At 43.1% G+C, this 22,852-nt stretch overlaps 1 protein-coding gene and 1 pseudogene across 1 annotated transcript in view; both read left to right on the forward strand.

Annotated features, from left to right (window-relative positions):
• The window catches only part of LOC133981080 (NLR family CARD domain-containing protein 3-like), a 33,188-nt gene extending 32,705 nt beyond the window's left edge, over positions 1–483 (forward strand). The window contains exons 12-13 of the mRNA XM_062419968.1: positions 59–131; positions 480–483. Of these exons, the coding sequence (XP_062275952.1) occupies positions 59–131; positions 480–483 (77 nt within the window). The remainder of the gene's footprint in view (positions 1–58; positions 132–479) is intronic.
• Positions 484–7,019: 6,536 nt separating this feature from the next.
• LOC133981081 (uncharacterized protein K02A2.6-like) lies at positions 7,020–15,200 on the forward strand (annotated as a pseudogene).
• The last annotated feature ends 7,652 nt before the right edge of the window (positions 15,201–22,852 follow it).

Raw genomic sequence — 22,852 nt, forward strand, 5'->3', positions numbered from 1 at the left:
ATCTCATTTCTTGATGTTCAAGGCAGAACTGGAGCAGTACATTGCAACAAAAAAGCAGCTAAAACAATAAATATATCCATTACTGTTAGTATGTTTTTCATATCTACTGTCCATATTGGATACCTGCTATGGTGAGTGGATCATGTTCTGTCTCCGGACTTTCTAAGATTACTGGAAAATGGCGACACACAGGTTATAAATACTTGGCAGAGCATCAGATGGCTAGATCATATTCTGATGACATGCCAACACTAATATATATGCTGTTCACTCTCAGTCATCATCACAATTGTAACCTGAATCTGCTTGAAGATCCACACCAAGACCATTTTTATGGTGTTCAGCTTTTTTATTACCATGTGTTTTGCAAGGTAAGAGAACCAGGCCTCCTTTTAAACTTCATGTGATAAAGCTCTGCTGCCCCTGGTGGTTAAGGGGGATCATCACACCTAAAAACCTGTTTTCCCTTTATTTTGAAGGTAGAAGCTTAGATTTATTAGGTATTCATGGGAAAGTAGTGTAACATGTCAGGATTACAGTATATCAAACATATGTGGGTATAATGGGAGTCAATGGGACCAAATTGGTCCCTAGGGTAAAGAGTGTCGGCATTATGCAAATCTCCTATTCTATACACCTTGCAATGAGGGGATAAAAAACAAATCCTGGCCAAGTTTCATACAATTAGCCTTTAAACTGACAGATATATTGAGAATCAAAAACATAAAATAAGCAGAATGTACACGTTTGGGCCCTAAAGTGCCTCGAGGGTTTAGAAAGAACTCCTGAATCGCCTCATTTTTGCATCTTCAAGATCATCACAGAAACAGCTTCTCTCATCTATGTTTAACGTCTTTACTTGACTTTTCGGAGAAAGGACATCTCAACGTTTCCAGCCCTGCTCCCAGAGAGTTACTGCCCTGCATGTTTTAGGTATCTCCCGTCACTCTAACACACCTGATTCTAATTATTAACTCGTTATCAAGCAGCTGAAGGTCGTCAAGAGGTTTGATGAGTTAATAATTACAATCAGGTATTTCAGGTTTGTTAGAGTGGGGAGGAACCTAAAACATGCAGGGCAGTAGCTCTCTGGGAGCAGGGTTGGAGACCACTGCTCTAAAATCATAGCTCCTCTCCCCTCGATTGGTTCTTCTTCTTCTTCTTTGTACACCTTATTTCTTTGCTCAGAATAGATATTCCACTTTAAGATAACATGTTTGACTGTCTCCATCTGTCCACACTGACACTTCCCATCAGGATGCTTTTTGATCAGGGCCAGCCCACTCTTTAATCCGCAGTCCGAGTCTGAACCTCAACAACTTGACCTCATCTTTCCTTTTCCCCACTCTGGTTTTAGGAGCCCAATGAGTTACAGCCTTTAGTAAATAGTTATGTTGTTTAATTTACAATAAAACATTTTCAGTCTTTGTGACTCTCTGATATTCACCTAAATGTTGGAGCAGCATCTAGTAGCTGTTAGTGGCTGCAGTGCAGATGTCATTTAGTTCAATACAAATTTAGAGTCAGTGAGCACATATTTACACTAATATGTTTGTTTCATCCTCATGTTTTTACACATTTAAATCTATTAGCAGCTAATGAGTCTAATGATGTAATGTCTGATGTCTTCAGTCACACTGTAGATCGACCAATGAGGGCAGTGTGTTAATCTGCAGTGTGTTTGATGACTGTGAGGTTTTTGCAGCATTAATAAGGACAGTATGTTTATGAGGACACGTGTTATAATAGTAAACATTCATAATGAAGAGAAAAACATAAATTTATTCATTTTTTTTACACATTTTATACCATATTGCCACTTTTTGTGTTGTTGGAATATAAAAGACACAAATAATAAAACTATGATCAGACTTTATGATTCAGCTCAGTTCTTTAGTACTGCTCAGTTCAGTTCCCCTAAGGGAAACTTGGCTGCAGACAGGTTAAAAAATAGACAACTATCAAAAACATATAAAAAACATAATCACATGTAAAAACAAGACAGACAACCACTGAGAAAAGAATTTAAAACTGTGATTTAGTACTGTGCAAATTTAGCAGGGTTATCGCTATGGGGACAAATGACAAAGCTGATAAAGATTTATTCTGTTAATGTTTGACTTCCAAAGTTCAGAGCTGCTGTTCTGTGATCGCATTTCCTTAAAGAAGACTTCAGATTAAAGATGAACACAGAGAGATGAGACCTTAAAAACCTCCTGCTGTGAGTTACATGTTTCTTCTTCTTCTGCTTGTTTAAATGTTGACGGCACTATCGCTGGCTGGTTGAAGCTGCTGATATATTTCACCTTCACTCATCAGCTTCATTCAGATGATTTTCAGCATCTAAAGGAAACGTAGCCGACAGTTTTCATCATGTTTGTGTCAGCAGGTGTTAAAATGATCTGATAACAGTAGAGATGGTAGTTATAGTGATATATATATATATATATATATATATATATATATATTGTTGAAATTAGTTATATGAGTATGAACATGTAATATACAGTATGTACTCCATATAATATTAAGAAGCACCACTTTTGGTCAGTCAGTACTTTCAGTCAAGTAACAATAACAACAGTCCACAGTCCAACAGTTGGTCCGCTGCGTATGTGGAATGTGCTCTAACCACTAGACCTACTGCGCAACACAACAAAAAGAGTTTGCTTCACAGGTGGGACGGTTAGTGATGAACAGGTAATAAAAGCCATATGATAATATACTATGAAATGTGTTAAAAGAAGGTGACAGAAATACTGTTGAAAACATCTTTTCATTCGTGATATTCAGTTATTTAATCAGGCAAATGAAAAGTCAGTGGAACATTCAGAAACTAATGGCGCTTTTCCACTACACCGTTCCAGCACGACTCGCCTCGACTCGCCTCGGTTCTTTTTGCGTTTCCACTAGGGAAAGTACCTGGTACCTGGTGCTTTTTTAGTACCTGCTCTGGTGAGGTTCCAAGCGAGCCAAGCCGGTACTAAAATGTGACGTCGACACACTGCTGGCCGCTGATTGGTAGTTGTCGGTGGAAGCGTCATGAGCCGTCCCACACAAGAATCAAACCCGGCATTTTTAAATAGCAGCGTTACAACCATAGTTACAGCCATACGGCTCAATTTTCTTGCTTTGTGTGTGACAAAAAGCCTCATACAGCAGCAAGTACACCACTGCCACTGTCGCGTATAAAACGAAGTCACGGCAGTTTCGTGGAGCCGTGCTATGACGACCCCGCCCACGTTGAGTAGGGACATTTTTTCGTAATGGAAAAGGTCTGTTCTGGAACCGTACCGAGGCGAGCCGAGTCGTGCTGGAATTGTGTAGTGGAAAAGCGCCATAAGTTATTAAACATTAAAGCTCAGTGAAAGTCTTTAAATAGTTTGTTACTTTGGCTCCATCTTGTGGTGGAATGAATAATGACAGGATGTTAGACAGCAGTGCAGACCTGTGTGATGTGCAGCTGGTTGTAATGAATGAGCATGTTGTTGTGTTTGTGTGAAGGTGTTTCTCTGCTATGGATCAGTGTGAGGACAGAGAGGAGGGAGTCCCTCCCTCTAAAAGCTCTCTGTGTGGGGAACATGACAGCCAGACCAAAGCTCAGAGGTGAGATGAGGATCTCTAACTGTCCATCACTGTTCTCCACTCACATCACTCCACCATCATTATTCACACTCACTGTCACATCTGACACTCAACTACTGAATAATAAGTCACAATAACTCAGAATGAACTACTAACTTTGTGAGTTAACAAAGAGCTCAACCACTGATTAGTCAACTAATCAACTAAGATGAGACAGCATCTTTCATCAGATGACATTTTGATGAACAGGAGAACGTTTCTCATCCACTGTCTTCTTACTGATTTTCATTCAGCTTCTAAAACTTCAGCTGCTGACAGTCTGCTCAAAATTCATCTTTTTAAACTCTTTGATTTGTTGTTTGTTTGTATCAGGATGCAGCAGCAAAGAGCAGACTCTCCTGAACCCAGCTGTGTGTCCATGAAGAGTGACTGGTCTATGGATCGTCCTATTAACTTTAAAGATGGACAACCTGCTGATGGAAGGTAAGAACTTAAAAATGGTTGGTTGGCTGTTTGGGCTGAATAAACCTCCTGTGTTATGTGGGGCGGAGCAGGTGAACCAGGCACAAACACCACAGACAGGTTAAATGGAAACAGCTTTAATACTCAAAAACAAACAGACAGGCTTACAGACCATAAAGGGAAAGCAGTTCAAATAATGTTCAAACCAGCAGGAACAGGTAACAAGAGGAACAGGAACAGACAGGAACAGCATCACAATCTAGTGTCTAGAATGAAATAAAATGAGTGAGAGCATTATATGTAGTGAGGAGCTGATGAGGGAATTACACAGTGGCAGCAGGTGAGCAGGTGGGTTTGAACCTGAAGGCAGGGACAGAAACAGACAGGACAACACAAACATAGCTTAAATAGGAATCAGGACATTAATCCCGGAACATCTCGAGGTGGTGGAGCAGCAATAGGCAGCCTCCCCTAGGGTTAGGGTTACAAGCTTACAGACCATAAAGGGATGGCTGATGTTTTGGTAGTTGGCTGGACAGCAGAGACTCAGTGAAGCTGGACAGCAGAGACTCAGTGAAGCTGGGCAGCAGTTCTTTGGTGTTAACTACATGCTTTTTTCACTTCTTTATTCATATCAGGATGCAGCAGCAGAGAGCAGACTCTCCTGAACCCAGCTGTGTGTCCATGAAGAGTGACTGGTCTATGGATCCTCCTCTTAAGTTTAAAGATGGAGAACCTGCCGATGGAAGGTAATAATTTAACATCCAATGTAAGATAATTCCTTGATAACTTAACTTTACTAACTTTAAAGTAAGAGACCGAGAACAGAAGTAGTGGAACAGCCAACTGGGATCTTTATTGGAGATGCGGTGAACACAGCAAACAACAACGAAGACTATCGAAAACAGCTCACGCCTCAGCCCCTTTCCAGGCTAAATATACTACTGGGTTGGCACGTAGGCGTCCTTTGGCATTTTGTGTGTGTTCGGACTTTTCAAAGTTCAGACCTCCGAAAAGGCTTGACATGAAGCACACTGAAGTTACAACTCGTGATTCTTCTTGGTTTCATTCATTTATTTTTAACGAATAACCACAGGTGACCACAGGTCATAAACCTGAAATAAACAAACCCAAATACAAAAGGTTACATATAATATTATTACTGAAATAGTAGCTTATTAACTACTGTAATTTCTTTAATACCAAACCATTTACTCCTTTAAATACACAGTCAAAATAAGCTTCATAAATAAAGGTAATAAATTCCATCAAACACAACAGATCTAAATGACCAAACACTAATATTTTGGCTAATATTAGCTGTTAACATAAATAACTAAATGCTAGAGGGAGATAGCTAAGTGCTAACCCAGAATGCTAACAAAGTTAGCCCATCACACTAACGGTGCTAGTGAAAGGATGCTATTTAGCCTAGCCACAAATTCTGTTTAACACTGTAATTAGATCAAAGCTGCTTAACAGTTGGTAATATCAACACATTGACAAGCTACACATTATTAGCAGGCTAATTCTCAGCTGCTTACCAATGGTCCGTGTGCCTCTGTCCAAACCTGGATACAACTGCCGTAATCCGTAATAAACCGCAAATCACGGAGACCTTTCACAATAAAGGTTTTTTTTTTGTTTTGTTTTTTTAAATTTCTTTATAAATAACATAAGTCTTGACAGTGTGTGCCAGGTCAAGCCGACCTGGCGTGTTCAGCTAGGATCTGGTTTCCTGGAAGCCTAACAACCTTCTCATCATGTTGACTTCCTAACCTCCTTTTAGGGATATGGATATGGCAAAAGTTCCCTACACAGGCTTGTTGCGACATCCCAAACTGGTACAACTATTGACCTTTCATCTCACTTGTTGTTGTCTTGTTTTCTCCATAATGCACACAATCTGCCACTACATAGTCCCTCCTCTTTATGATTTTATCATAAATGTCTGTAGAGATTATGTGTGATAAAACTACCTCTATATGTGTGAGCATGGGTAAGATATATGTCTCCGAGTGCAACCAGTAGTTCTTTTAGCCTAGAGATTGGCCTGGGCGACTCCTTTAAACATGAACATGATATATATACAAACACATACACAATGTGGTGATCATAGGCTAATACATGAAACATTGAAACATATTCTTAGCATCTGTTACTTATGATGAAGGCGAAAAACCTGACTGGCTGTTGAGTCCAGGGAAATTCCTCCATCGCCCCCTCCCATTGGGCGGCCTAGTTCACTTTCTTGGATTTCCAACAGATGGTTTAATGTGCTATTGATGAAGTAATAACACAACCTCAAATACATGTAACATACTCATTTGGGTTACGGTAGCCGAGTCTCAAAATCATTTTGTTAACTGCAGACTGAAACACACGTTGAATATGAAAATACAAATATGAGTGTGGACTGCAAACACAAAGTTGATTACATGATATGGTGACAATGATATAGTATTCTGATCACAGTCTCTTGTTTATGTATGTGGTATGTAGTTATAATATATATCTTTTTTCCGTCCTTTCTCCCGAAGAGTGCATCAGTTATTGTTCATTTTTCTTTAACTCATGGTTCATCCTCATCTTCTGTGTTGTAACTGTGTAATTGACATAATATGTAGATGTCTGCCAGTCCACTAGGTGGCGTTGGCTAGAGCTGTTACCTGTTGGGAAGTCCGACAGAGGATAGAAGAAGTATACTTTATACTGAAGACTGTGAAGAAATGTGGTGACTGAGAGAGATTATAATGTGTTCATCAAGAATAAAATAAACCCCCATTGTTCAGCAAGAAGCCTCCCGTTGAGTTACTACATAAATGGTGACGAGGATAAAGTTTCAGCGGATGCCTCGCGGGAATCAAGACGAATGAGTAAGACTCCCTGCTAAGTTGCTAAGTTAGCATACCACCCGGACTTTGTAACCAAGAAAAAAAGTTTGAGAAAAAAAAAGAAAAAGAAGAAAAATCATGGCGGCGGCTATGGTAGGAAGCACCGCTCCTTTTGATTGCCAAACCCAGACATGGGAGGAATATTGTGAAGTGCTCCACCATTTTTTTGAAGCTAATGAGATCGACGATGCAAGTCGACAGAAAGCTATATTACTTAGTTCAGTGGGCAGTCAGACGTACAGCCTCATGAGGAACTTAGTCAGTCCCGCCAAGCCAGGAGACAAGACATTTGATGAACTGGTCAAGTTATTAAAGGAACATTTCAACCCTAAACCCAGCGAGATTGTGCAGCGTTTCAAGTTTAATTCCAGAAACAGGAAGAATGGAGAAACAGTCATGGAATATGTTGTTGTGCTAAGGAAATTAGCGCAAGACTGCAACTACGGAGACAAGTTGTCTGAGATGATACGGTACAGACTGGTCTGCGGTATAGGGGATGACCGCATACAGCTGTTGTCAGAGCCGGATTTGACATTCGACAAGGCACTGAAGCTGGCCCAGGCAATTGAGACAGCCAGCAAAGATGTGAAGGACTTACAATCTCTGGAGTTTGCACCGTCACACTTGAGGGCACCTCAAACAGTGCACAAAATGTCAGCAAAGCAGACCCCCAGTAGGCAGCAGCACCAGCATAAGGTTTGCTACAGGTGTGGAGGGGAGCAGCACAGGGCTGGGGACTGTAGGTTCATTAAAGAAACCTGTCACAAGTGTGGTAAAGTTGGCCATATTCAGAAAGTGTGTAGGTTCAAAGGCCCAGCCAGTAATTCAAAGGCTAGAGGGGGTGGAGTTCACACAGGAAAGCAGGGGAGAACACAGGGAGCAAATTATGTCAGACAGGGGAAAGATGAAAAAGATGGCGTTGATACAGATGAATTCATGTTCACACTGTACAAAATAGATGAACTTGATGTACCAGCAGAAGAGCCATTTGTAGAGACAATGTCAGTTAATGAGACAGACACACAGTTTGAGATGGACTCAGGGTGTGGGGTAACAGTAATAAATCACTTGGTGTTCAAAACCTTAGGGGGGAAGGAGGCACCAAAGTTACGCCCATGTCGAGTGAGACTCAGAACATACACAGGCCATAGAGTAAAAGTCTTGGGAGCAGCTGTGGTTAAGGTGCAGCACAAAGGGCTAGAACAAGACTTACCTGTGGTAGTTGTAGCGGGTTCAGGCCCCAGTCTGGTAGGCAGGTACTGGATTAGGAGGCTAGGGTTACAGTGGAGATCAGCACCCCAGGTCCATCACATCCAGGAAGAGACCTCAGAGGAGGTACAGGGGAGACCAGAATCCCAAATCCACCATCTGGGAGAAGTGACATTGGAGGAGGTACTGGGGGAGTATGGGGAGGTTTTCAAAGATGAACTCGGGAGATTCACAGGCCCCCCAGCGAAAATATATGTGGACAAAGAAGCAGCCCCCAGGTTTTTTAAAGCCCGGCCCGTCCCATATGCCATGAGAGGAAGAGTTGAGGAGGAGCTCAACCGTCTCCTCGCCCAAGGGATCATTGAACCTGTTAAACATGCTGAGTGGGCAGCGCCTGTGGTCCCGGTGCTGAAACCCGATGACACCGCAAGACTGTGCGGAGATTACAAACTGACGGTAAATCAGATCTCAAAGCTTGAACAGTACCCGATTCCCAGAATTGAGGACTTGTTTGCCACGCTTTCAGGTGGACAGAAATTCACAAAATTAGATCTGAGTCACGCTTATCACCAGATTCCCTTGGAAGAGGAAGCAAAGAAGTACGTGACCATAAATACCCATAAAGGTTTGTTCACATACAGAGTGCTACCTTTTGGGGTTTCATCAAGCCCAGCGATATTCCAACGGACCATGGAGGGACTGCTGCAGGGCATTCCTCGTGTGACCATCTTCCTGGATGCCATCCTCCTCACAGGGAAAGACGACCAAGAGCACCTGCAGACTCTGGCCATGGTGCTGAAACAGCTACAGGAAGCCGGTCTCTGACTAAAGAGGGCCAAGTGCTTATTCATGAATGAGGAAGTGATGTTTCTGGGTCATAAAGTGGATGCAACAGGGCTGCACCCAGTCCATGAGAAGGTGCGAGCAATCAAAGAGGCACCCACACCTTCAAATGTAACAGAGTTGAAGGCATACTTAGGACTGTTAAACTATTATAACAAGTTTCTGCCAAATCTGTCAACTGTCCTCGCCCCAGTGCACAAACTGTTACAAAAAGAGACAAAATGGCAGTGTGGAGAGGCACAACAAGCTGCTTTTGAAAGATCAAAAGAAATGATGCAGTCTGCTGAAGTGCTTGTTCATTACGACCCAGAGAAAGACATTGTGCTGTCATGTGACGCATCACCCTATGGAGTAGGTGCCGTACTATCCCATCACATGCCAGATGGAACGGAGAGACCCATAGGATTCACCTCACGAACACTGAACGCGGCTGAGAAGAACTATTCACAACTAGATAAGGAAGGACTAGCAGTGATGTTTGGAATAAAACGTTTCCATAAGTACATTTATGGACGGAAATTCACAATAGTGACAGATCACAAGCCCTTGTTGTCACTTTTCAGTGAGATGCGAGCCGTACCACAGATGGCCTCACCCAGAATCCAACGATGGGCGGTAACCTTGAGAGCTTATGAATACACAATAGTGTATAAAGAAGGGAAGTATCACTGCAATGCAGATGCCCTGAGCCGCCTTCCTTTACCGGAGGAAGCGGAAGTTGAGAGGCTGGAAGAGAGGGTTCTCATGCTGGAGAGCTCTGACATCACGCTGGTGACAGCTGATCAAGTAAAAGCATGGACAGACAAAGATCCAGTACTCCTGAGGGTGCGGGAGATGGTACAAAATGGCTGGTCAGCAAAATTAAAAGGGGAGGAGTTTGCCCCATATGAGGTGAGGAAACATGAACTCAGTATCCAGAATGGATGTGTGTTATGGGGCTGGAGAGTGATTGTGCCAAAACCAGGCCGAGAAAACGTTGTGAGACAGCTTCATCAGTGCCACCCAGGAGTGTCCAGAATGAAAGCACTGGCTAGGAGTTATGTGTGGTGGCCAAAGTTGGACAAGGAGTTGGAGGATATGGTCAAGGGCTGTACAACATAATAATAATAATAATAATAATAATAATAATAATAATAATAATAACTTCGATTTATATAGCGCCTTTCAAGATACCCAAGGTCGCTTACAAGAGTGGGAGCAGGGGGGTAGGGGCAGGGTGGGGGTTTAGGGAGGGTAGGCAAGAGAGAAGAGGTGTGTTTTGAGGTGCTTTTGGAACTGTGACAGAGAAGTAGCGGAACGGATAGGAGGGGGCAGGGTGTTCCAAAGGGTAGGGGCAATTGCACAGAAAGCCCTGTCACCAAAGGTCTTGAGTCTGGTGCGGGGAGTGGAGAGTAAGTCCTTGCTGGTGGAGCGCAGGGACCCTGACTGGGTGTACGGGTGGAGGAGGTCAGTGATGTACTTGGGTGCCAGTGAGTGAAGTGATTTGTAGGTGAGGAGGAGGATTTTGTAGCTGATGCGTTGTTTGATTGGCAGCCAGTGGAGTTTCTTGAGGATGGGGGTGATGTGCTGCCAGGGCTTGGTGTGGGTTAACACCCTGGCAGCTGAGTTCTGGACATACTGCAATCTGTCTAGGGCTTTGTTGGGCAGCCCAGACAGGACACCATTGCAGTAGTCCAGACGGGAGGTGACAAATGCATGAATGAGGGTTTCGGTGACTGAGTCGGTGAGTGACGGCCGGAGTCTTGAAATGTTACGGAGGTGAAAGAAGGCAGATTTGGTGATGCTCTGGATGTGGAAACTGAATGAGAGTGTGGGGTCCAGGATGACGCCCAGGTTCCGCACTTTGGGAGATGGGGAGGTGGGACAGCCGTCGATGACCAGGGTGAGGTCTCCAACCTTCCTGAGCAGTGGTGCTGGGGCCACCACCATGAGCTCTGTCTTGTTGGTGTTGAGTTTCAGAAGGTTGTTGGTCATCCAGGTTTTAATATCGTGCAGACAGTTGTTGAGTTGTATTGGTGGGAGTTGTGAGGAGGGCTTGGTGCTGACGTACAGTTGGGTGTCGTCTGCGTAACAGTGGAAACTGAGTCCATGGTTGCGGATGATCTGACCGAGGGGGAGCAAGTAGATGGTAAAGAGGAGGGGGCCAAGGACAGATCCCTGGGGGACACCATGGTTAACTGTTGCAGTGGTGGAGTAGGAGCCTTGCAGAGTGATGTATTGTTTACGGTTGGAGAGGTAAGACTGGAACCAGGAGAGAGCAGTCATGTCAAGAGCACCGTAATATCCCTGCACCAGCTCCATTACACCCCTGGGAGTGGCCGGACAAACCGTGGAGCCGTCTCCATGTAGATTATGCTGGACCGTTTATGGAAAAAATGTTTTTTGTGCTCATTGATGCACATTCAAAATGGATGGACGTGTATCCAGTGAACTCTGCCATTTCAGCCACTACAATTGAGTGTCTGCGTACCAGTTTCAGTAATCATGGACTGCCTGAGTTGTTGGTGTCTGATAATGGCACTTGTTTCACCAGCACAGAGTTCAAAGACTTTCTGAGTAAAAATGGTATCCGTCATGTGACCTCTGCACCCTACCACGCTGCCAGTAACGGGTTATCAGAGAAAGGGGTACAAACATTCAAGAGAATGATGAAAAAATGTCCAGAGGGCACACTCACAGCTAAGGTAGCCAGAGTGTTATTTAGCTGCAGAGTGAATCCTTACACCACTACAGGCCTATCCCCAGCAGAGTTGCTTCTAGGAAGGAAGCTACGTTGCACACTTGATTCAATCCATCCAGACCTGAGCAGGAAAGTGAAGGAAAGACAAGAAAGACAGATAAATGATCACAACAAAAGGGCGAAAGAACGCTGGTTCAAAACAGGAGACTCAGTGCTGACCCAGAACTTCAGTCTAGGGCCCAAGTGGATCCCGGGAATTATTGAGTCGGTGACAGGACCGGTGTCCTATAAAGTAATGCTGGGGGATGGGAGAGTAGTGAGGAGACATGTGGATCAGATTCACACTCGCCACCAGAGACCACAAGAATGTAACAACAACCACCAAGCTGCTGCTATTCAGCAAAGTCAGGCCAACGAAAAAAACGAAGCATGGCTGGAAGCTGAGCAGGTGGTACTCAGTGGTGAAAAGTTGGAGGAGCCAGCAGCTACAGAAGCTGTTGAAAGCTCAGAGACTGAACGGAAAACTGTTACAAATACAACTCCAGTAAGGAGACAAGAAGGGAAACTAAGTTGCCCAGTTACCTTAAAGACCTTCAGTTGCATTAAGAGAGACTGATTAACACTGTTATGGGCAACTGGACAGAGTTAAATAGTTATAATGTTCCGGTGATATGTATACAAAATGCTTAAGGGGGAAGGGATGTTGTAACTGTGTAATTGACATAATATGTAGATGTCTGCCAGTCCACTAGGTGGCGTTGGCTAGAGTTGTTACCTGTTGGGAAGTCCGACAGAGGATAGAAGAAGTATAGTTTATACTGAAGACTGTGAAGAAATGTGGTGACTGAGAGAGATTATAATGTGTTCGTCAAGAATAAAATAAACTCCCATTGTTCAGCAAAAAGCCTCCCGTTGAGTTACTACAATCTGAAATGTTCTTGTTTTTGATGTAGTCAGGAACTGGGAATAGATCCTGATCCTCCCCCCTTTGCGTCAGAAGGATTCTGCGCACCAATTGTTCAGGGGGCATTATACTTAGCATTTTTGCTCCTTGTATGTCCGCTGCAAGGTTCAGCTTTTTGTCCATTGCTCCCATACACCATCTCTTCAGTATAGGCACGATGCAACATGTCAACAAGAAAACCAGAATCAGTACTATTAGGGCGCTTATCCCTATTTTGGCCAAAACGGCTCCATTTTTTCCAAAAATTTCCTCTAGCCCATCTCACTTAATGCTTCCACCCTTACCAGCATTGTCAGTCATTTCAGATTTTAACACTTCAGGCTTTCTTATTGCAACTGAAAATGTTCCATCAGCTGCTGTGTTATTTGAAATATACGTGCAACAGAGCGTCTTAAACATTTTACACACTCCCCCCTTTTCTGCTAACATCCAGTTTAATACTTGTCTATTCTGCCATGCTATGGCACTGGTTTCATGCAGTTGTTGACCCAAGTGCTTAAAGACTTCAGTTGTGTAGTTGACATATCTCTGTTGGTTGTAATGTGTGTAGTTAATCCAATTTACATTTTTATTAATTGTTGTCCAGGGAAGTATGGACTCGTAAACCAATGTTGTTAAGAAGGTATCTTTTAGCTTGTTTGTTAACCTGCCCCTGACTATCTGGCTTAGGCACATGGTGAGTTGTATCTGAGAATGTTGGCATGGGTTTCAACACAGTGTGGATTGGGAATTTGGTGTTTGCATCATACTTATCTTGGACATGGTCATGCATTGTTTCTTGGAGCGGCTGCGACTGCAGTGGACGTTTAATTGGCCATGCCTCCAGAGTCTGGCTTTGGCTCCTTAGTGCAGTTTCCTTCGTCTCCAGGTTGCCTGGTGATTGCAACACTAGGCTGCACATTACTGTCGCAAATAGCCACATCATTTTTGTCATTGTTTTTTCAGTGTTATACTGCCCTTTGTCTCTGTCTGGACTTTGGTGCAGTGGTTCAGATGATAGCACGTTGTGCTTCCTTTGACCTGGACTGCAGTCGGAGTTGCTCTCACCACGGTGTACGACCCTTCTCTCCTTGGCTCGTGCCACTTTTTTCTGAAGACTTTTACGTACACCTGGTTGCCCGGCACCACTTGTCTCTCGACCACCTGTCCGGCCTCTGGCTCCTTCACTTTTTCCTGCAAATATATAGATCTCTGGATGGCAGTTAGTTGGTTCATATATTCAGACAGTTCAATTGGCAGTTGCTCAAGGTTCGGTCCTTTATGAGGACCTCTCAAGTGTGGAGCAGGCATGGGATGTCCTGTTAGCATTTCATGCAGTGTTAGTTGTGTGTTTCTGTGAGTTTGCATGCGATAGCTCATTAGTGCGAGTGGCAATGCATCCACCCAGTTAAGCTTTGTGCTAGCACAGATCCCTACCAATTTTCCTTTCAGGGTTTCGTTGATTCTTATTCCTGATGGAAAGCCAAATCATAGTATGAACTTTCTGGTGAGGAATTTAATGACCGTATCTGCTCCAAAAGTTTTAGATGGAGTTGCTTCAACCCGTCAGCTAAAGCGGTCGATTATCACCAGCATGTATCTTTTACCATATACCAGTTTTATCATATCTACATACAAACATTGTTTTTTCTCAAATTCCACAAACAACACCGTGAGCATATGCGGAATCAGTATAGATATTAGTTGTTCTTCCAGTTGCTAGTAGACACGCCTCTGTCAGTGCCTTCAACTCGGCTAGCTGGGCTGAACATGGTTGATTGCACATGCTTTTGGAAGTCCAATCTTGAAGTGTCAACGCACACTCCTTGTGAAGTGCACCAAATTTTGATTTTTAGTTTGCATTGTGTATCTCTTTTCCATAGGTTAAATGGAGTTTGACTGGACGCTAGAATTGGAATTTTTATTTCTCCTCCTTTTGTGACCAGGTGTATTGGAGCTGTTGTTGTGGTTAGCTGCTTTAATCTCAAAAGTTCTACTGTCTTGATAAATTTGCCTGACATGGGGAGGTGCGTGGCATATTTATTACTCACGCATGTGTGCGTGGCTCCAGTGTCTATTGGCATTAGAGTGGCCTGTTCTCTATTTGAACCTGCAGCATTGGTTCTTTATCAGCCACCATGGTAACCATTGGCAACTGACCCTCCCCTTTAAGATTCTCTGGGCACCCCTAGTAACCATGGTTCAGGCCCACCCAAGGATTGGCTGGACCCGTCCCCCCTTTTCTGAGTGGCTCTGAGTCTCCTTCTCCCGTCTCCTCGTGTTGTTATATTGTTGTTGGTAGACATTGACGACTGGCGATGACTGTGCGGACTGTGCTTGTTGAACGGTTGGTGTATTTGATGCCGTGGAGTTTGCGTTTCTAGTTGTGACAGGTGCTTGAATTCTGCTTGAAGTTTGCAATTCATTAGATTGGAGCTGTGTCAGTTATTATGCTTGAACCATGTTTTCCATTGCCGAGGCTCCAAGGGTTTGGGCCTACGTTGTCTTCATATCCCCTGGTGCCAACAGTTTGTCAATGGTGGCTTCCTCAAAGTCTCTGATCCACTTTGAGGCCCCATCATGAATGTCAGGGAGTTGGAGACCAGGCCCGTCAGATCAAGGGTCTGGTATGGGATATAATGTCCCTGTATGTTGCAAATTTTGGTGCGTTTTTCAGATTTCTTTGAGGTATTCTGAATGTCTTTTAGCATTTTGGGATATTTATTTCCCACAATGCCTATCGGTGTTGGAAACATTGTTTCAGATTGATAGCTAGTGTTTTTGTTTAGTTCGGATTCAAGTGTTCTCTTTTAATGTTGCTCTGTAGCTTCTTAATGTTGTTGAAATTTGAGAGAGCAAATTTTCTGTGATTTGAAAAAATGAAAACTTCACTCTCTTCTCTGTGTGCGCTCGAAAGGAGGGGCTGGGAGGGACTATAGCCTGCACCTAGTTATTATTAGAATGGCTCCTGTCTGTGTTTTTTAGACTCCTCCCCCTACACTGCCCCGATCCCACTTCCTGTGATTCACCAGTTGTCTCACAGCTGTTGCTTAGTTACCTTTCTTTCACACAAGCTTAACTTTCTTTTTTACAACAAAAAACTTTTTCTAACTCTCATCTTCAGTTTTGATCACAAATCTTTCTTTTCTCACTTTTTTACACACTTATGCTATAGATATACTGTATACACTGTTTACGAGAAACTTTGGAGTACTGCTAAACAAGGGTTAACTCTTTTTTTTTTTTTTTTTTTTAACTTTTGCTCAGTGCTCTTGGCTTTACGCCTAGAGGCTTTCACACATTGCTCAATTATTACTCATCAGTCACAAACATACTGTTTATTACTGGAATTATGTACATTATTACGTACATTAATTTTTATTAATTTTCTCACTGTTGGAACAAAACACATAGTATTTTATCCAGTCATTGCTGCTTTGTATTGGTTTACTCAGATTTGTGTGCACGGAGTACTTCTGTTTAATGTGTTCTTGAGAGTGACACCGACGACAACACCACAAAGACACGCTAGTCCCTTTGAACTAACTTTTACACTGATTATTATGAGCTCTTTTAACAAAAACTACTGTCTTTCCCTTCGTACAGAATCGAGTAATGTTCTAACAATCTCGTCGTCTCTTCCAAGTCTATTTCCCTTATGGTCACTTGGGCCAGTAACTTCGTTTCCCATTTATATCTCTGTGCTGTCCTTATCTGACTAGCTCGTTGCCTCACTCTCACAGGCCTATTCCCATTTTCTACGGCCTTAACAAACAACAAAAAACACTGGTTTACTGCCCTGTCCTTTCGTACACTATCAAGAGGTTTCCTAACACCCTCGTCTGTCCCTTTACCATCCTTTTCCTTCTTGGTATCTTGTACCAGTTGCTACCTTAGCCCATTTAACTCTATGCTGTCCTTATCTGACTAGCTCGTTGCCTCACACTTAGGCCAGTCCCATCTCTACGGTCTTCGTAACCGGGTGAACGAACAACAACAACAGGATCAACAAAAAACAATATCACAGTACCTTACATTTCATAGGCTTGTAACCAACTCTGGTCTTGGCTTGACAAACACAAACAGAACTCTGTTCCCCAGCTGCTGTTAATTTCTGGCTGTTTTTCGTTTTTTAGACACACCATAGCCCGATCATGATCAATTTTATTATGCTCTCATAGATGAGTGGGTATTTAGCAGCTGTTCTGTGCACAGAAACTGGATTTCTCACTTCTGTTCTCCTTCACCCGCCAAATTCTTTTGTCTGATAGAGAAATGGTTCATACAGTGACTCAGAGCACCCAGCTGCACACAGCGAATTTTGTTGTTTTGTTTTGTTGTTACATTTGCTGAATCAGAATTGGTGTAAGGAATTTTTTGAAACAAAAATTACCTCACCTCATTTGGGTATTCTTCACCTGCGCAGAGAGAAATGCTCCTTGGAGCCCCCACCGACTATGGCTTCCCTTCAAAGAAATGTTCGTGACGCCAATATGTAAGATAATTCCTTGATAACTTAACTTTACTCACTTTAAAGTAAGAGACCGAGAACAGAAGTAGTGGAACAGCCGACTGGGATCTTTATTGGAGATGCGGTGAACACAGCATACAACAACGAAGACTATCGAAAGCAGCTCACGCCTCAGCCCCTCTCCAGGCTAAATATACTACTGGGTTGGCACGTAGGCGTCCTTTGGCATTTTGTGTGTGCCAGGTAAAGCCGACCTGGCGTGTCCAGCTAGGATCTGGTTTCCTGGAAGCCTAACAACCTTCTCGTCATGTTGACTTCCTAACCTCCTTTTAGGGATATGGATATGGCAAAAGTTCCCTACACAGGCTTGTTGCGACATCCCAAACTGGTACAACTATTGACCTTTCATCTCACTTGTTGTTGTCTTGTTTTCTCCATAATGCACACAATCTGCCACTACACCAATAATCAGCACCAATAACATTTAAAGGAGTTCATTTTGTCATCATGACAGAACATCTTTAATAAGCTGAGTGCAGATATGAGTCATAAATGTCCTTAAACGTGATGTTTTTTCCACAGAGTTCAGCAGCAGAGCTCAGAGGTTCCCAGTGATCAGTCTGCAGAGCAGCATCAAACACAGCTGGACTCCATATTTATGGTGTGTACATGTACAAACACACCTTTTACTATTAAATCCATCAACAACAGATGAAATACTAAAGTAGCATTCAGGTCCTAACAGTGTCCATGCTGCTATGTTTAGACCAGCAGGCCTTCAGACTGACACATGAATCACATGTTGTGTTCTACCAGTTTAAATGAAATGTTCACTTTATCTTTCTGTTCCAGCTGCTGGAGGAGAACATCATCACTTTTGTGAAGAACGAGCTGAAGAGAGTCCAGAGGGGTCTGAGTCCAGATTACCCAGAATGCTTAGAGAGTCAGAGTGAGGATGAGGTGTTAGACGGTGAGGAGGAAGAGCAGAGGAGGAGCAGCAGAGAGGCATTTCTGAAGATCACACTGCACTTCCTGAGGAGAATGAGGCAGGAGGAGCTGGCTGAGCGTCTGCAGAGCAGTAAGAGGATTTTAACAGATTTAACATGATGTAGAGGAAATGGAGGCAACATGGGAGAGGTTTATATTTCAAACTCTGCTGTAAATATGCTGCACACATCTGCATCAGATCAGAGGCTGTTTGTCCTCCACTGATGAGCTGAATAAAACTGATGGAGGAGGAAAAACTACACAGACACACTTACATGTTCAGATTTCTAGACTTTCTGTAGGATCCACTCACTGATTTAATTTGTTGTTTGTTCATTCAGGGGCTCGTGCTGCAAAGTGTGAACGTAAACTCAAGTCTAACCTTGAGAAGAAGTTCCAGTGTGTGTTTGAGGGGATTGCTAAAGCAGGAAACCGAACCCTTCTGAATCAGATCTACACACCGCTCTACATCACAGAGGGAGGGACTGCAGAGGTCAATGATGAACATGAGATCAGACAGATTGAAACAGCATCCAGGAAACCAGACAGACCAGAAACAACAATCAGACAAGAAGACATCTTTAAAGCCTCACCTGGAAGAGATGAACCAATCAGAACAGTGATGACAAAGGGTGTGGCTGGCATTGGGAAAACAGTCTTAACACAGAAGTTCACTCTGGACTGGGCTGAAGACAAAGCCAACCAGGACATACACTTCACATTTCCATTCACTTTCAGAGAGCTGAATGTGCTGAAAGAGAAAAAGTACAGCTTGGTGGAACTTGTTCATCACTTCTTTACTGAAACCAAAGAAGCAGGAATCTGCAGGTTTGAAGAGTTCCAGGTTGTGTTCATCTTTGACGGTCTGGATGAGTGTCGACTTCCTCTGGACTTCCACAACACTGAGATCCTGACTGATGTTACAGAGTCCACCTCAGTGGATGTGCTGCTGACAAACCTCATCAGGGGGAAACTGCTTCCCTCTGCTCGCCTCTGGATAACCACACGACCTGCAGCAGCCAATCAGATCCCTCCTGAGTGTGTCGGCATGGTGACAGAGGTCAGAGGGTTCACTGACCCACAGAAGGAGGAGTACTTCAGGAAGAGATTCAGAGATGAGGAGCAGGCCAGAACCATCATCTCCCACATCAAGACATCACGAAGCCTCCACATCATGTGCCACATCCCAGTCTTCTGCTGGATCACTGCTACAGTTCTGGAGGATGTGTTGAAAAGCAGAGAGGGAGGAGAGCTGCCCGAGACCCTGACTGAGATGTACATCCACTTCCTGGTGATTCAGTCCAAACTGAAGAACATCAAGTATGAAGGAGGAGCTGAGACAGATCCACACTGGAGTCCAGAGAGCAGGAAGATGATTGAGTCTCTGGGAAAACTGGCTTTTGAGCAGCTGCAGAAAGGCAACCTGATCTTCTATGAATCAGACCTGACAGAGTGTGGCATCGATATCAGAGCAGCCTCAGTGTGCTCAGGAGTGTTCACACAGGTCTTTAAAGAGGAGAGAGGGCTGTACCAGGACAAGGTGTTCTGCTTCGTCCATCTGAGCCTTCAGGAGTTTCTGGCTGCTCTTCATGTCCATCTGACATTCATCAAGTCTGGAGTCAATCTGCTGGCAGAACAACAAACAACATCCTGGTGGTCTTGGTGGTCTAAAGTGTTCATAGACAAATCAACCCGTTTCTACCAGAATGCTGTGGACGAGGCCTTAAAGAGTCCAAATGGACACCTGGACTTGTTCCTCCGCTTCCTCCTGGGTCTTTCACTGCAGACCAATCAGACTCTCCTACGAGGCCTGCTGACACAGACAGGAAGTAGCCCACAGACCAGTCAGAAAACAGTCAAGTACATCAAGAAGAAGATCAGTGAGAATGTGTCTGCAGAGAGAAGCATCAATCTGTTCCACTGTCTGAATGAATTGAATGATCGTTCTCTAGTGGAGGAGATCCAACAGTACCTGAGATCAGGAAGTCTCTCCACAGATAAACTGTCTCCTGCTCAGTGGTCAGCTCTGGTCTTCATCTTACTGTCATCAGAAAAAGATCTGGACGTGTTTGACCTGAAGAAATACTCTGCTTCAGAGGAGGCTCTTCTGAGGCTGCTGCCAGTGGTCAAAGCCTCCAACAAAGCTCTGTAGGTGCACACAGAACTATCCAGATTAATGTAGTTAAATCTTTGCTCAATGAAGAAAAGTAATGTTTGCAATTCTTTTGTTCTGCTGATTCTTCTCCAGGTTGAGTGACTGTAACCTCTCAGAGAGAAGCAGTGCAGCTCTGTCCTCAGTTCTCAGCTCCCAGTCCTCTAGTCTGAGAGATCTGGACCTGAGTCACAACAACCTGCAGGATTCAGGAGTGAAGCAGCTTTCTGCTGGACTGGAGAATTCACATTGTGGACTGGAAACTCTCAGGTCAGTTTTATTACTGTGAATACAAAGTCAGTTTGTAGTTTACATGAAGAGTTTATGATACCAAAAAGATTTAGGTGTGTAAAAACGTGTGCAAACTTGACATCACCCGTAAAAAATGTGCACACTGATCTACTAACGCAGCGCACTGAGGTCACGCGCTTTTAATTTAGTACGTTTACCATAATGAATGTAATATTAGTATTTTACCATAATGAATATGTAAAATGGGGCGTTTCAACCCAAAACTCAAAATGCAAATATGTTATTTAGCACACGCATTGTGATTTACCAAACCTGAAGGTATTTTTTCTGACGCTAACTGCGTCTATAAATAATACCTTTAAAGGGCAGGTATTAACCGGCTGCGCACTGCGCACAGATGACTTTTGTCACTGTGGAGACGAGGAGACGGAGGCACAATGACAGAATACACACAGGACGGAGTTTTTCCACCTTTGTTAATAATTTTGGAGTGGAATATTTTTGGTTTTACTACCAGCATTGACTTTGTCACAAAAACTCTCCCATATGTGTTTTTTTCTGGTAATATTAGTTTTTGTTATAACTCAATATATTAGTTAACCTCTTCCACTAGAACCTGATCACATTTCATTTTGCGCTTGCAGCTTTCTGCTCGTCCAAACTCTCCATTAAGACACAAAACCCTCATTTAAAAACTGCTGTCTGCACCTGTTTTCATTCACCCGCAAAACGCACACAAACGAAAGGCGCAATCTATTGCACTGTGCAGGCAATCTATTACCCACTATTTGGAATCTTAGTAAACCAGGCCCCTTAGTGTACTGTCTGAGCTGAAGTGATGTAACATCAAGTATACAGTAAGTACAAACTCCTTCCACACCAACATGTGACTCAGGATTTATGTTTATGTCATTTAATATTCAATGAAAACTCAATGTGCATTAATTAATGAAAGTCTATTATAATGGAAAGAATAACAGAAAATATACAACACAGAATTACTGTCATGTTCTCTACATGCAGATGAACATAAAAAGCAGATCTGCTGCTCAGGAAATGTTTCAGACTTTCTTTACATTTAACTTTTTTCGTATAAAATACAAATTAAATGTTTAAACACTGACTTAAATTAAATTAGAATATGATGGAAGCCACTAAGTTGCCTAATTAAATGATTGTGATGAAAATAAGAACTAAGTTAAAACATCAGTAAAGTTCTCTGAAATCTTCTTTAGATATTCTGTGGAACGATTTTTTACGTTAAAGTCATTTCTTCTGCCAACATAAATCAGAATGCAGCCTCCAGCAGGAACATGTGCTTTCTCTCCTACTAACCTAAAATGTATCTGCATGACACCAAAATACAGCAGGGGGCACTGAGTGTGACAAAATACTGTTTATTTAGTTGAGAATCTTTTTGAGCTCATTAGATGAACTGTTGTGTGTGTTCAGTCTGTCAGCTTGTCTGATCACAGAGGAAGGCTGTGCTTCTCTGGCCTCAGCTCTGCGCTCCAACCCCTCCCATCTGAGAGAGCTGGACCTGAGCTACAATCATCCAGGAGACTCAGGAGAGAAGCTTCTGTCTGCTGGACTGAAGGATCCACACTGGAGACTGGACACTCTCAGGTATGGACAGACAGGTGGACACTCTCAGGTATGGACAGACAGGTGGACACGCTCAGGTATGGACAGACATGTGGACACTCTCAGGTATGGACAGACAGATGGACACTCTCAGATATGGACAGATGGACAGACACTCTGACTAACTGAGGGACTCTGGTTCATGTTTAATGGTGGATATGAGTGAAGGTGTATGAAGCTGATTGTGTCTTTGTCTCTTCCTCCAGGATGGACCATGGTGGACTGCAGAGACTGAAACATGGTGTGAGGAAGTGTGAGTGTGTTTTCAGTTTGTTTCATGAGAACTTTGAGAAAAACTGGATGAAATATGTAAAAGAAGTGAAAAAAGTTCAAAATGATGGAAAATGTGTTTTGGCAGAAAGTCTTGTGAAATGATGTTTTTATAGAGAAATAACCGAGTAATCTTTTTTAATTTTTGCGGCTCCACTTTAACATCATCTCCTGAAACTACCATCAGCAGGAGTTTTAGTGACAGCAGCTCCTGGGAGGGTGTGAATGACAGCCATAATTGTCCAATCACAGTGGATTAAAAACATGAAAAAACAACAATTCGCTATCAATAAAAAAACTGAAGGAAGACGCAGCTGGAATCAAGTTTCACTTTGAAAAACATTCTCATCTAAAGGTCCACTTACTTTGTATGTCCAAAGCTTTCAGTCACATCTCATGGTCTTCCTCAGTGATGGAGTGTCTCAGTTGCCATGGAGATGGTTTAAGTTTGAATGGTTTC

Source organism: Scomber scombrus, chromosome 5 (assembly GCF_963691925.1).
Source record: "Scomber scombrus chromosome 5, fScoSco1.1, whole genome shotgun sequence".
Taxonomy (NCBI): domain Eukaryota; kingdom Metazoa; phylum Chordata; class Actinopteri; order Scombriformes; family Scombridae; genus Scomber; species Scomber scombrus.